The sequence below is a fragment of the Schistocerca americana genome, chromosome 1, assembly GCF_021461395.2.
Source record: "Schistocerca americana isolate TAMUIC-IGC-003095 chromosome 1, iqSchAmer2.1, whole genome shotgun sequence".
NCBI lineage: Eukaryota > Metazoa > Arthropoda > Insecta > Orthoptera > Acrididae > Schistocerca > Schistocerca americana.
Window position 1 is genome coordinate 533,298,381 of NC_060119.1, and position 14,719 is coordinate 533,313,099.

At 36.7% G+C, this 14,719-nt stretch overlaps 1 protein-coding gene across 3 annotated transcripts in view; it reads left to right on the forward strand.

Moving 5' to 3' along the window:
* The window catches only part of LOC124605466 (glutamine--fructose-6-phosphate aminotransferase [isomerizing] 1-like), a 156,959-nt gene that overhangs the window by 120,445 nt on the left and 21,795 nt on the right, over window positions 1-14,719 (forward strand). For all 3 annotated transcript variants that reach the window (XM_047137170.1, XM_047137178.1, XM_047137187.1), the window contains 2 exons: window positions 5,316-5,439; window positions 9,865-9,980. In XM_047137170.1, the coding sequence (XP_046993126.1) occupies window positions 5,316-5,439; window positions 9,865-9,980 (240 nt within the window). The remainder of the gene's footprint in view (window positions 1-5,315; window positions 5,440-9,864; window positions 9,981-14,719) is intronic.

Here is a 14,719-nt window from a genome sequence, read left to right on the forward strand (position 1 = left end):
ATGCCACTGTGAAACTGAAGCCTGTATACTTGTATGACAGAAGTCGGGACCAGCACATCTGAGCCACTGTTTAGTAGCCTTCACAAGAGAGCCATCATCTTCAAATCTTGTTCCACAAAAGGATTCTTTCAGTTTTCTGAAGAATTGGTAGTCACATGGTGCCAGGTCAAGGCAATAGGATGGGTGTTTTAGTATTGTTACCTCAAGCTTTGTGATCTCCATGAGCAGGCAAAGGTATAGAACCAAGTTGGATTTTTGAAAGAATGTAGTGCATTTTTTTTAGAGTGACCCTCTTATGTGCATGGAACTTGCAAGGTTGGATCATGGAAATCATTTCCCATTCATGCCATGTACAATTTCCCTTCCCCCTAACAGTCATCTGCTCAATTTATTTACAGCCACAATTCTGTCAGCCATCTGGTTTTTCATTTCTACAGCACTGTGTAGGGATGGAACGTGTTCCATGAAGCTGTCTATTGTACTCAAAGGTCTTCCTCTACACTTTATACCTCCCTCCCCCACGCCACCCTAGTTCCCTCCATTACTAAACAGAATATTTCTTGAGGCCTTGGGAGGTATCCTATAAACTTTTATCACAGACTCCCTATCTGACCTATCCATCTAATCTTTAGCATACTTCTGTAACTTGACATTTAATTTATATTTAAAGCTAACAAGTTTGTCTTTTTCCAGAAATGCTTTTCGTGCTTTTTATATCCACTCTTCTTTGGCCATTGTCAGCTATTAAGCTGCCTATAATAAAACATGTCAGCTACTTTCGGTATCATTTCCTAATTTAATTTTCTCAACATCACTCGATTTAAATGACTACCATTCCAGTATTTCGGTTTGATTGTTGATGTCCATCTTATAATCTCTTTTCAAGGCATGATACATTCTCTTCTATGATCTTCCATATCCTTAACTGTATCTGACAGAATGCAATGCCACTGGCAGTCCCCAAAGTTTTTATTTCTTCTCTCTGTACTTTAATTCCCTTTCAGAATTTCTTCTCAGTGTTCTTTCTTGCTTGCTCAACACATAGATTCAATTGCATGGGCAACAGGCGACAACCCTGTTTGAATCATTACTTATGTACAAATTTAATAATCCTTTACATAGATTCAGTAGCATTTTCTGCTTATAATGTTATGAAGTGCATAAAAATTTTATAGCACAAGTGCTGATCTAGCATTCCTCATCAAGACAAAATACCATCAAAACATAATTACAATCAAATTAATAAATACTGGACTAAGAGCAAAAGATTATCTCAGCATAAAGGTTGCTCTGGAAGTGAGTGTGTGTGTTTGTGTGTGTGTGTGTGTGTGTGTGTGTGTGTGTGTGTGTGTGAGAGAGAGAGAGAGAGAGAGAGAGAGAGAGAGAGAGAGAGAAGTTTGATGACAACCGGCAAAAAGATTCTTGAGAAACATTCCAAAAATATTTGGGAGAAATGATGAAGAGCTTTCACATACACATTATTAATATTTGATATCACAAAGAGCCTGGCCGAAGGTTAAGAACAACTCTGTCAGCAATTTGACAAATTTGTGCACATAAGACACCAGGGCTAAATTATATGTACAACAAAGAAGTGCCCTATTGGGCAAGGCATAGTAAATGTGATGCCTCAAATTTGAAATATTTTTTAATGTTGTCTTCAGATTTTACAAACAACTGCAGACAGACAAGTGATTATTGCAGTTCACAATTACAATTCAGGGAAAAAGGGAATTTTCTCTCCAGATGACAAGAACTTTGATTATTAGCGAGAATATTTCTATGCTTCTTCATTGTCTCCTCAATCTTACTGTTGTTGGGCAACATGATGATCTACTGGTAACCCTCTCTAAGGTAGCCATTTTTTTCCAGAATGAGCACCACCTTCTCAAACAGTTCTTGACATGCACCCTGTACTATCCAAACTTCTGTGTAGCATATGACAAAAGAGAATTGCTGTATTCTCTTCATATTGCCTTTAAAATCTTACATTAAAGATGTGACAGGGCTTAGCAGAAACAAATCACACTTCCTCAAATACTATCATTATCTCACACAGTTCATATTTGTGTTCATTAACACAAGGATAACACCCTCACATAGACATAAATCTAAAGAAAACGTTTTGATGTCACATGGCACAATAAATGAGAACTTTTCCTTGCAATGGGTTTTAATAGATTTGAAGATGGCTAGTAGCTCTGAGCAACTGACACCAGTCTTTGTTTTTTTTTTTTTTTTTTTTTTTTTTTTTTTTTTTTTTTTTTTTTTTTTTTTTTTTTTTTTTTTATACAAGTGTTTTGTGATTGCATTGGATAATCAGTAAAAGTTCCAAAAGTAGTCATTCCACAAGAATACTGGATTGAGGGTTTAGTTGTAGGGAGGAAGCAGCATGTTATCTTTGATGAAGAGTCGTGGACAAATGGACTTGTAACTTCAAGTGTCAAACAGGGAAGTATGTTGGATCACACAATATTAATACTAAAATCATACTTTTGATATGAAGTCTTGAAAAAGCTGCACAAATATTCGGTCAGCTCTAGATAAGATTAAAAAGTGGTGCAATGATTGATAACTTGCTTTAAAAGTTCAGAATTAAAATAGTGCCCTTCCCAAAACCTAATAATGTACTATTTGATGACTACAATATCAGTGAGTCACGATAGAAATCACATATATAACAGTTTGTAGGGATATGAACTGGAATCATATAGGATCAGCTGTGAGTGAAGCAGGTGGCAGACTTTTATTTACTGGTAGAATACTGGGAAAACAAAAAGCTCCTACAAACCATCCTAGAGTATTGCTCGACCAGATGGGACCAACACAAAGAAGGGCAGCATGTATGGCCACAGGTTTTTGTGACCCATGGGAGAGTGTCATGGACATGCTGAGAAACATGAACTACCAGATGTTAGAACATAGATCCCAACCATCCCACAAAAACCCACTTTAAGAAATTTCAAGAATTAGCATTAAGCGCAGAATCAAGAATTACCCTACCACTCCCTATATATTGCTCCCATACGGATCGCGAATAAAAGATCAGATTGCTAACAGCACACACTGAGGCACTTCAGCAATCATTTGTTTTGCACACTATATGCAAAAGGAATGGAGTGAATCTCTAATAAGTGATACACAGGTAGGTATCCTCAACAACGCATTTCACAATGGTTTGCCAAGTGTAGATGTAGGTGTGTGCCAAGGCAACTTCTTCAGCAAGGATGTGAGAGATTTCCTCCTTCATCCTTGTCCTTCAGCGTCTGTGCCCCATCTCTTACTCTCTTCATTTCATGAGGCTGTGTGGTATACTCAAATGTTTGTTACTAGAGTGTTGTCTGTGGAAGTCAAAGGCCCAATTTGAAGTCCTAGTCAAGCAGACAGTTTCAATATGTGAGAAGTTTCATCACAGTGTGCAGCCTGCAGTTGACTGAAAGTTTCGTTCTTGATATAAAGGTGCTTCATCGCATATATGAGGAGTGGGTATAAAACAATGGGGCTGATGTAAGTAAGCATGTGCCAAGATGAAGCTTTCTCAGTTGAATGCAGCAGCTCTGGTGACTATAGACAAATCAGCGTGACCATGGCCTTTGTTTGTATAAGAGGTGTTATTTTGTTTTGCTAGAAAATAAGTATAACAGAGCAACAAGCCGTCGTGAAGTTTCCCATAAACTTGGAAAAACTGATACTGAAACCTATCTATTACTAAAACAAGTGCACGGAAAAAGGAATTTTTCATCACATATGTGAGATTTTGAGTGGTTCAAGTGTTTTGAAGATGGCTGAGTAGATGTTGAAGATGACTCACACCTGGGATTCATTTCAACATAAAAAAAGGATGAAAACATTGAAAAAGTAGGTAATCTGAGTCAATCTGGTCATCAGTTGAGTATTCAGTCAGTTGCTGAAGCTATAGGAATTGACAAAGAATGTGAGAGACAAATTTTACATAACCCGTTTATGAAGAGAAAAGTATGTGTGAAACTGGTGCCAAACATTCTCATGATCTAACAAAAAGAAGCTTGTGAAAGTGTTAGTACTGACACTTAGAAACCATCTTCAACATTCATGGAATTGTATGCTTCACTACATTCCTGAAGGTCAAACTATTAAGAAATATTTCTACCTTGAGGTTCTTGCTCAACTCCACGAGAAAATAAGAAAAAAAAGAAACCCAAATTATGAAAGAACAAGTTATGGGTTCTGCATCAAGACAACACACTAGCTCATACTGTTGTCTGTTAAGAGGTTTTTAGCGAAGTAAAGCATCCCATTGTTAGGCCATCCACATTATTTGCCTGAGTTAGCAACATGTGACTTTTATTTGTTCCCTGAGGTCAAATCTGCATATAAAGGAACAAGATTTAAATCCACTGAAACAGTAAAAGAAAAAGTGGCATGTTTCATGAAGGACCTCAAACAGGAAGAGTTCCAGCACTTTCAGTCAATGGAAAGTTTCTATGGAGCCTTGTAGGGACAGAGGAGGGGACAATACTGAAGGTGACAGTATCTAAATACTTTTGTTTTTTTAAATAAAATGTTTTACAGCTGTAGTTCTATTATTTTATAGCCACACTCAATAAGTTGTCTGAAAAATGACTGAATAACTGTGCACCAGTGTCTCGCATGACTATTTATTTATAATGCCATTAGGGTATTAGTGAATTATAAAAGATTTTATTTAATTTTTTTATATCTACATTTTAACTAAGGAAGCTATCTTTTAATGCTTGGTAAAAGGTTCACAGTGCTCTAGAATTATTGTTTATTTCTATCACAGTCACAGTCTGTAAGATTAATGACTGATGACTTCCTCCACAAATGCAAGAAAATTTCTTTAAATTTTACAGTGTGTCCTGCTAACCAGACAAATAAAAACTGAAGCAAATGGCTTCCAGACGGAAACATTATAATTTCAAAATGGACTCTGAAGGAGTCTGTAGGTATGGTTCTATATTATTGCACATGTATATATATGACAAAGAAGCAATAATGTAATTATTGTAGGTTAAAATTTGCAAGTAAATATGGTATCCCTTTCAGTGTTTCAAAATACTCCATTTGTTTGAGGAAAGATAAAGCTATATTGCAAGCATTTTAAGCAAGGTACTTGAAAAAGAACACAGAGACTATTTTAATGTTCACCAAACTGTGATTTCATTTCTTCCTTCCAGAAAATAGGAAAGAGCCAGCAAATTTCATCTGAGTGCTAAAATACATCTCTGGACACTATTGTTTCAATCATATCAAGTAGTTACTCCACTAAACCAATTACAGTTATGTTCTTAAAGAAAATTTTGCTATAATTGCAGGATGATGATGTAGCAGCCGTAAAGGATGGTCTCCTCAGCATCCACAGATTGCGTAGGTCCCTGGATGACTCTCATTCTCGAGAAATCATAACTCTTAAAATGGAAATCCAGCAGATCATGAAGGGTATGTCATAAATAATAATAATAATAACAACAACAACAACAACAACAATTGAGTATATCATGACTGTGACTTTAATGCAATATAAATTTATGTGGTTTTTTTGACACATTTTGGGGTTTAAGCTCCATTCTCAAGTTAACATGCATGTTGTTAATGGTAAAAATATGTTCCAAGTTTGCACTCTTATTTCAAGTATTGAATTTTTTCTCCCTGCAGTGGTTATACCATTGACACTTACAATTTTAAAATGTCCAGCAGTCTTCTAGGCAAGCAAATGTTGACTTCTATGAAATGTGAAAAACATTAAAATACCTCTTCTGATCCAAATATTTATTGATGATTTAAGCATGTCTGTGGAGCTCACAGTGTCGGCAATATCACACAATAAAACTGCTCAAAGATATGAACTGGAAAGATGTCTATAGTGCTCATGACATGAATGAAAAATATAACACATTCATGAACAATGTCAGAACCATGTTTGAAAACTGTTTTCCTCCAAAAGTTACTCAAATTAAACAGAAGTCTCTAATAAAACCATGGATTACACAAGGAATAAAGATGTCCAGTAAGGCAAAAAGGAAAATGTATCTATCTACCAAGAATAGCTCCAATGCTGATGATTTAGTTAAATACAAGGAATACTGTAAAATATTTTTAAAAAATAAATTCAGACATCTAAACAAATGCACTATGAGAAGAAGATAGCAATGTCAGGGAACAAAATAAAAACAATATGGGATATAGTGAAAGAGGAGACTGGCAGAACCAGAAAGGAACAGGAGCAAATAGCATTAAGGGTAGATGACACATTAGTAACCGATGGGCATAGTGTGGCAAATCTATTTAACAAGTACTTTATATCCGTTAGTGATAGAATGGGATTGTCAGGATCAGTAAATAGTGCCCTTGAATGTCTGAAACTAGCCTTTACAAATAGCTTCAGGTACATGAATATGTCGCTCACTTCACCAAAAGAAATAACTTCCATAATAAAATCTTTAAAAACAAAGCATTCTAGTGGTTAAGATGAAATATCAACAAAGTTAATTAAGGCATGTCTTGTGTAACCAGTCAGTTATAACTGGGACATTTCCTGACTAGCTAAAATATGCAGATGTTAAGCCTCTATTCAAGAAAGGGGATAAAGAGATATACCATCAAACTACAGACTGATTTCACTTTTGCCGGCATTCTCAAAAACTTTAGAAAAAGTAATATACAGGCAGCTTCTCAACCATCTGACCACAAATAACATATTATCAAGAACACAGTTTGGATATCTGAAGGGTTTTGATATCGAGAAGGCTATTTATACCTACAGTGAACATGTACTTAATGAATTAAATAACAAATTACAAGCAGCAGGTATTTTCTGTGATTTGTCAAAGGCATTTGATTGTGTGAACCACAACATCCTTTTAAATAAAGCAGAATTCTATGATGTCACGGGCAGTGCTGCAAAATGGTTCAAGTCATACCTTGCTAACATGAAACGAAGGGGGTCAGTGTAAGGGACTAGTGAATTAAGTCATCAGTCCTCATCAGAATGGGAAGAAATTACATGTGGTGTCCCACAAGGATCCATCTTAGGGCCATTGCTTTTCCTTGTATACAGTAATGATCTCTCATCAGTTACACTGCCAGAAGCAGAGTTCGTTTTGTTTGCAGATGGCACAAGTATTGCAATAAATAGTATGTTGAGTGTAGTTCTAGAAAGATCTGATGGTGATATTTCCATGGATATTAATAAATGGTTTAAAGCCAACTCACTGACATTAAACTTCGAAAAGACTCACTATGTGCAATTCAGAACGTGTAAGAAGTTTCCACCCAGCATATGCATAAAGTATGAAGAAGAGCAGACAGAAGAGGTTGACAGTCTTAAATTCCTGGGATTACAACTTGATAATAAATTCAGTTGGGAGGAGCACACCTCAGAACTGCAGAAACACCTTAACAAATCTGTATTTGTAATTCGAGTGTTAGCAGACATAGGCGACATAAAAATGAAAAAGCTTGCATACTTTGTCTGTAACTCTTCAAGTCAAACAAAAGTTTTCAGAGTCCAAAAGCGTGTAATACGTATTATTTGCGGAGTAAATTCACGGACGTCCTGTAGAAACCTCTTCAAAGAACTGGGTATACTAACTACTGCCTCTCAGTATATTTACTCCTTAATGAAATTTGTCCTAAATAATATATCTCTTTTTCCAACAAACAGCTCAGTTCATACATACAATACTAGCAACAAAAATGATCTGCACAAGGACTTAAAAGCACTTACTTCAGTTCAAAAAGGGGTCCACCACTCATCTTCAATAATTTTGCCAGCAAACATAAAAAATTTAGTTACAAATAAAGATCAGTTTAAAAGGAGCCTGAAAGACTTACTAGTGGCCACTCCTTCTACTCCACTGACAAATTTTTTAACATAAACAAATGATGTATTGTATATATTCATACTATTAGTACTGTTATTTCAGCTTTAAAAAATTGACATGTTCCACATCCATGAGGATCTCCTCAGCACGGATCTATGGAACAAAAAACTAATCTAAAGCCCATACATAAAAAACCTGCCAATTTGTACAAAGCATCTGTTTAACTCTCAATCTAAGAATGAAAAAATTAATCAAACTCTTAATTGCAAATATATAATATTGTTTGTGTACAGACAGAAACAGAAACCATTTGCTATTGATGTTGATGTTGTTGTAGTCTTCAGCCCCTGAAGACCGGTTTGGTGCAGCTCTCCATGCTACTTTACCCTGTGCAAGCCTCTTCATTTCCGAATAGCTACTGCAACCTACACCCTCCTGAATCTGCTTACTGTATTTATCTATTGGCCTGTCTCTATGATTTTTAACCCCCACACTTCCCTCCAGTAGTAAATTAGTGATACCTTGATATCTGAGAATGTGATCTACCAACCAATCCCTTCTTGTTGTCAGGTTGTGCTGCAGATTTGTTTTCTCTCTAATTCTATTCAGTACCTCCTCATTAGTTATGTGACCCACCCATAAAATATTCAGCATTCTTCTTTAGCTCCACTTTTCAAGAGTGTCTATACTCTTCTTGTCTAAACAGTTCACCATCCATATTTCACTTTCCTACATGGTTACACTCCACACAAATAGTTTCAGGAGACTTTCTTACACTTTTTACTCAATGCTGACGGAAGTTCTCTTCTCTAGAAACCATTGCCAGTCTACATTTTCTATCTTGCTGTAACTGGTTTTGAACCAACAAGTTCGTGCTCAAACAGGCTGTTTGGGCATGATGTATCCCGGGCACATAATTTCCAAGCAGTGGAAAGTCTTTCATTAGAAGACTGTTGCTAGAACTCTCAGAGACTGGTCTAGACACCAGAGACATGCCATTGTGGTGTACATGGTCAAGTAGGCATTGTACTCATGATAATGTGGATCCAAATGCTGCCCATCCACTATTTAAGTGCTACGGAATTAATAAATTATAAAAACAAACACGAAAACCATGCAAAAAGCCTCATGTGATGCTGCATACATAGTGGAGGGCATTGAGTTACACTGTGCAATTAGCTTTTAACTGGTGCATGTGGAATAACCACATCAGTTTGTTGTAAAATAGTCATCCAAAGCAGTACTATCCAGACACTTCTAGTCATTGCTTGCCTAAATAAAGCTGAGGATTCAGGTGAGCACACTGCATATTGTCAAGGAGAACTGATGACACTGTTTCATAACTCAGTCTTGTATTTTGCAGATCAATCATTGATATTGACACTCAGTGACTTTCACTGACATGGAGCTGCAGGTAGAAATCATCTGCATATCAGCATTGTGAGACCTTGGGACTTATCAGTGGGGAAAACTGTGACATTCAGAATTGATCCCTGGGAACTCAATTTCCTAGTTTATGCAGGTCACACCAGCATGGAAACTGAACAGCTGTTTGGATAGGACTTTTTATTTATTTATTTTTTTAATGAATGTTGATAGGCTACTCTAGCTGTTTGCCTAGAACATATATAAACACAATAAAATGATTGACCTAATTTTCAACATAATTTTATCTTGCAATTAGACCATTAATATTAGACTATGAAGTGTCTAGGAAAAGTTCACTGCAGCTGTGTTCAACACTGTTATTGACCTACTGCAAGTTGTTTGTGTCATCCACTACTTCAAATTTTGTTCTCATGGAAAATTGTGAAATGGACAGATGTAAAAGCAGCCACAAATTATCCATCCCACATACGAACTGTAGTAGATACTAGGGCCTGTTTGCTTTCTCTGTATCAAACAAGACACGCACAACACATGAACAGTAATATGCAACAAATTCTTCACATTAAATTAATCTCCTGATTAGTTTGGCATGTTTATTGTATACATGTTTGGAGATTGAAATGGTAATTACAGTATTTTTGGTTATTTACAGGTAACTACAGCAGCTTCATGCAGAAAGAAATCTTTGAACAACCAGAGTCTGTCATCAATACCATGAGAGGTCGTCTCAACTTTGATACCAAAACAGTTGTACTAGGAGGTATAAAGGTGAGGTTAATAGTTTAATTGTCTAATATGATTTGTCATGGAAGAGGCAAGCCTTACATAATTTCAGGTCAGCAACTTCTTTTAATCAGTACAGTGGAAATCCAGCCAAAGTTTCAAATTCTTTTTTTTTTTTTTTTAATTTACTTGATCACTAGTTAAGGACCAGGACCCATTTTCAAATCATCCAGATAGTCAAAATGGTATTCTCAAAAATATAAAAACCATGTCAAAAATATATACGTATTATGATGTGCAAATGAACGCTTTCAGCGCTATCCCACTACATTACAAGAAGCAACTGCTGGGTGTTTCAGAAAGTTACACCAACCATTTTGCAGTGTGCTGCCTTATCAACCACAGGTGGCACAGAGAGCATACACACCTGCGGATGTTTATCATGAAGAGTGTTAATCCTACATGGAATACGGTTATTAGTTACTAATAATACTAACATAAGAAACACTTGGTCAGAATCTACATAAATCTCTGCACACAGTTGTGCACTGCTAGAGAGGAAATTGATTCTTACAGCAGCCGTAGCATTCTTCCATGAAAACGCAAGCAAAATGCTGTCAATATGTATTTGTCAATGTGAATTAAATTGACTGCTTTATCAGTGGTTAGAATACTCCTCGTAGCATGACCAGTATCAAATGCATCAAACCGTCCCCATCCTAAGGTCTCCCAACATCTGAAGAGACCCAGAGAATTAAATTGGCTCCCTCTCCAACAGAAGTGGGTCACCTAGGTGGCATGAGAATTATTTCAAGCAATGCACTACTGCAGATTAATATTCCAGACTTCCACATTATCAGTTCCATTCCATCAGACATTCAAATCCACCTTGCAAGGTATACTGTGGATGCGTGGTATGAGGCTGCACTCGGTGCAGGCCACTCTACATGTGCCAGCAATTCCTGAGTGGAAGAGTTGTATGTGGTCTACCAATAGTAAAATTAATGTCCCTTTCTCACCAATCTGTGCAGGTCACTAACAATATCATACTTACAAATTGCACACTTCTCAGCCTTTGTTTATAGCAGTGGTTCCCAATCTGGGGGTGCAACCTCCTAGGGAGGCATGAGATATGTAGAGGGGGGCCCTAGATAACTCAGAAGAAAGCAGAAACATGCTGTCAGGCAGGTCAAAAATTTTATATTCTTATTACAATTACTGAGTGCATTTTTTGTAGAGTTGTCAGTATGAGCCTTGCTTCATGTCACCTAGTTATTGCTGACACAACACACGGATACCATAAAATGCTCTCATTCTCACTTGACATAGCATTCTAATAACAAACAACAGTGATGAAAATCCCTAACTTGTGTGATGCAAAAGCATATTGAAGAGTTTTCACTGCACTGTTGAATACTGAAGCCAATGAAGGTATGAATTACAGTCACTCATCATGTAATCTCTTAGCTCCTTCCATATCCGAATCCGAGAAATATGTTTCAGTACTGGAACTGTCATCTGGAAGGTTGAGGTGAGTCTTGAACCAGTGAACCATAGAATATTATTAACCTACCACACTGCCAATACCGCTATATTTGGTACATAATAGTCCCTCGAAAAAATTCAAAGCTGATTATCACTGTAAAGTTATGAAAAATATTGAGAACAACCTATTTCTCGACATTTTTTAACTGTGTTGCACATGTGTGTTTCACTACGGAACTGTAAGCAGCTTCAGTCACTTTCATACTGCATATTAACAGTGCAACAATCAGAGCACAACAGTACAGAGGCTGTCGTACATGATTTTTTAAAATAAAAGCTACGTAGCTCAAGCATGATTAAGGAATATGTTGATGGCTGTTAATACATTCGAATACCTTAAAGTTTCATTTAACGTAACTTAGTAATAATATATCTCGTACGTAACTGGGACCTGCTTCCAAGAGCGTAACAGCGTCAGTGTAAGTGTGCTAAGGCTTCTGACCAAACATCGTGTTTATATCAGGTTTATTCTTATGATGAACAGAGTGTACCACTGAGAACTCTACGCAAGCACTGCTCTCAGTCATTGAGTAAAGGCCATCGGCCACTGCGTTGTCCACGGTGAGACGTAATGCCTGAAATTTGGTACTCTGGGCACACTCTTAACATTGTGGACCTTGAAATATTGAATTCCCTAACAATTTTCGAAACGTAGCGTCCCATTTGTCTAGCTCCTACAAGCATTCCACATTGAAAGTCTGTTAGTTCCTGTGGTGCAGCCATAATCAAGTGAGAAACCTTTTCACACGAATCACCTGAGTACAAATGACAGCTCTGCCATTGCACTGGCCGCCCTTTTATACCTTGTGTATGCAATACTGCTGCTATTTGTATGTGTGCATATCACTATCCCACCACTCCTGTCACCTCACCATATTTCTTTCGAGTCAAGGAAAAGCTGATTTTCATCATTCACTCACTGATGATGGCTTTATATTTCCTCTAACATATCTTGCAGACTTGAAACCCTGAATAATCTAAATTTGAAACCACCAGGTAGAAACATCAAAATAATGGATGCCTATGATGCCACAAGGCCTTTCTTGGAAAAGTCACAATGGTGTAAGTATTTCCTGGATGTTTCCATTACTAACTTAGTCATTCCCTCATTTCAACGAAGTTTTAGATAGACAGCAGTCCAATATCAGAAAGTTGAGAGTTATTATCAGTGAACACATGTAACGACTTCAAGAAGAGTAAAAACTTTTTGCGTCATTTGTCTTCAGAAAACTGGCTGTGCAAATTAGTAAGATCACCCTTCACAACTGATGTGTATGCACCTCCTGATGAAATACAAGAGGCTGCAGCTCACTTTAAAAGTGATTAGGGTACTAAAGAACAGTTTCAGTAAATGGGTCTGGAAGAATTTTGTAGTTTCCTTCCTATTTATCTAGGACAGACAAAGGAAGCCCTAAGTCCTTGTACAGTTCTCATCCATATTACTATTTGAGATTGGAATCTCAACACTATAATCAAGATGGTGTAAGAAAAATCTCTGACAGCTTGCAGCACTGCTGCCAGCTTTCAACTATGAAGTGCAAACAGCTGCAGTGAAACCAATGTTGTCTGTAGAACTTAGACAACACTGTGGTGTTGCCATAGAGACATTTACAAAATTCCATTATGCTATTGATCAAGCAAAGCTGCTGCACCCAGCCCACTGCAACTGTCAGGGATAAATTTATGCCAACTGTAGCCATCATGGAAACAACACACCACAGTTCATGGAAATGACACACCACAGTCACCTGAATGTGGAGAGTGACCTTAGAAGTGCTGCAACGAGTTTGAAACCGAGCCTTCTGGAGCGGATTAAAGAAAACAGTTTCAACCATTTCACTGATGATCTGAATTTTTCTTGTGACTTTCATCACATAAAAAAATGAAAAGTGTTGTTCTATGAAAATGATGCCATTAGATATTCAAGGAAGACAAAGATTTCTTTGAAACTCAATAGGTTTGTATTACTCTACACTTGACAACACTCTTTTGGAAAAATGTGGATCGCAGATTATTGTCAAATAAAGTTTTTCATTTATGGGAACATATTTTAAAAGCTCATTTAACAACTGCAAATAACTCCATTACATAAACATGAGCTTAGTGAAATTATTTTGTCACTCACATATGACAACTGGACAGCAAATTTTGGGAAGAAATAGTCTGCCTATAAACTGAAAAAGCAAGCAGCACTTGTGTTGCCTTTCCTGGAAGACTGCTTCAGCTGTTATACAGGACAAATAAGTAACAATTTCCCCTCTAGCAGTGTGCAACAGCACAGGGATTTACACAGATTTTGTCCATTTGTGTTTCTTGCTTTCATATCTCTAGTAACTCATACCTGTTTCCATGTAGTGTTAAGGCACTTTGTGTTAAGTAAAACTCACTGAGCATGTCTGCACACTGCAGCACCTTTAATTCGTAAAGTGTTCTATTAAAGAGTCAGTATAACTGTGAAACACCCAGTAGCTGATTTTTGTGATGTAGTGGTGCAGATTGTTTAGTGACTTGCCTGTTCACTCTTCAATTCACAGACCTATCAGGAGGGAAATGCAGTAAGAACACAATTTATTCCTTAATACGGCTCTTCTGCACTTAGATGTGGTACACATATTTAATACTTGTCTTAACCCATTTTATTTAATGATAAATATCCGTTAAAACACTATTTTCAATAATCTGTGATCTTTCCATTCTCTGCAAAGTGGAAAAGGTCCTTTTTTGTCGAAAAATTAATGTGTTTACTTTCGTACTGGGTAACATTTTCACTGGAAGATGTGGTTTTAGAGTTATTCAAGAAAAATTTTAAAAATTGACCTTCAAACCCCTCAACCTCCACTGATTAGGATGCAGCATGTTTAGTATGTTGTTAATAACACTCCCTCCTATCACCATACGAAAATTTGGACTACATGAATTTTTCCCCTTATTCAACCTATTTAGGTCTTCATTGACTGGGCTATTAGTTATGGATCTAGGTTGCATGTATTTGTGAAGAAATTTATAAATTTGTCGTCAATAGTTATCTAATACTTTCTTCTGTCATCATATGATAAATAAATTAATAACTAGCTGATATAAGTAGGAGAAATGAACATTGCATCATTGCTTCTGATATTGAAAATTATTTCACCTATATAACATTTTCTAATCTCATGCAACTAGTTCTTAGCTGCAGCCTAAGATGGTTTACATACTAAATATTCCATTTTTATTCTCCCTTTGATACTTTTTGCATC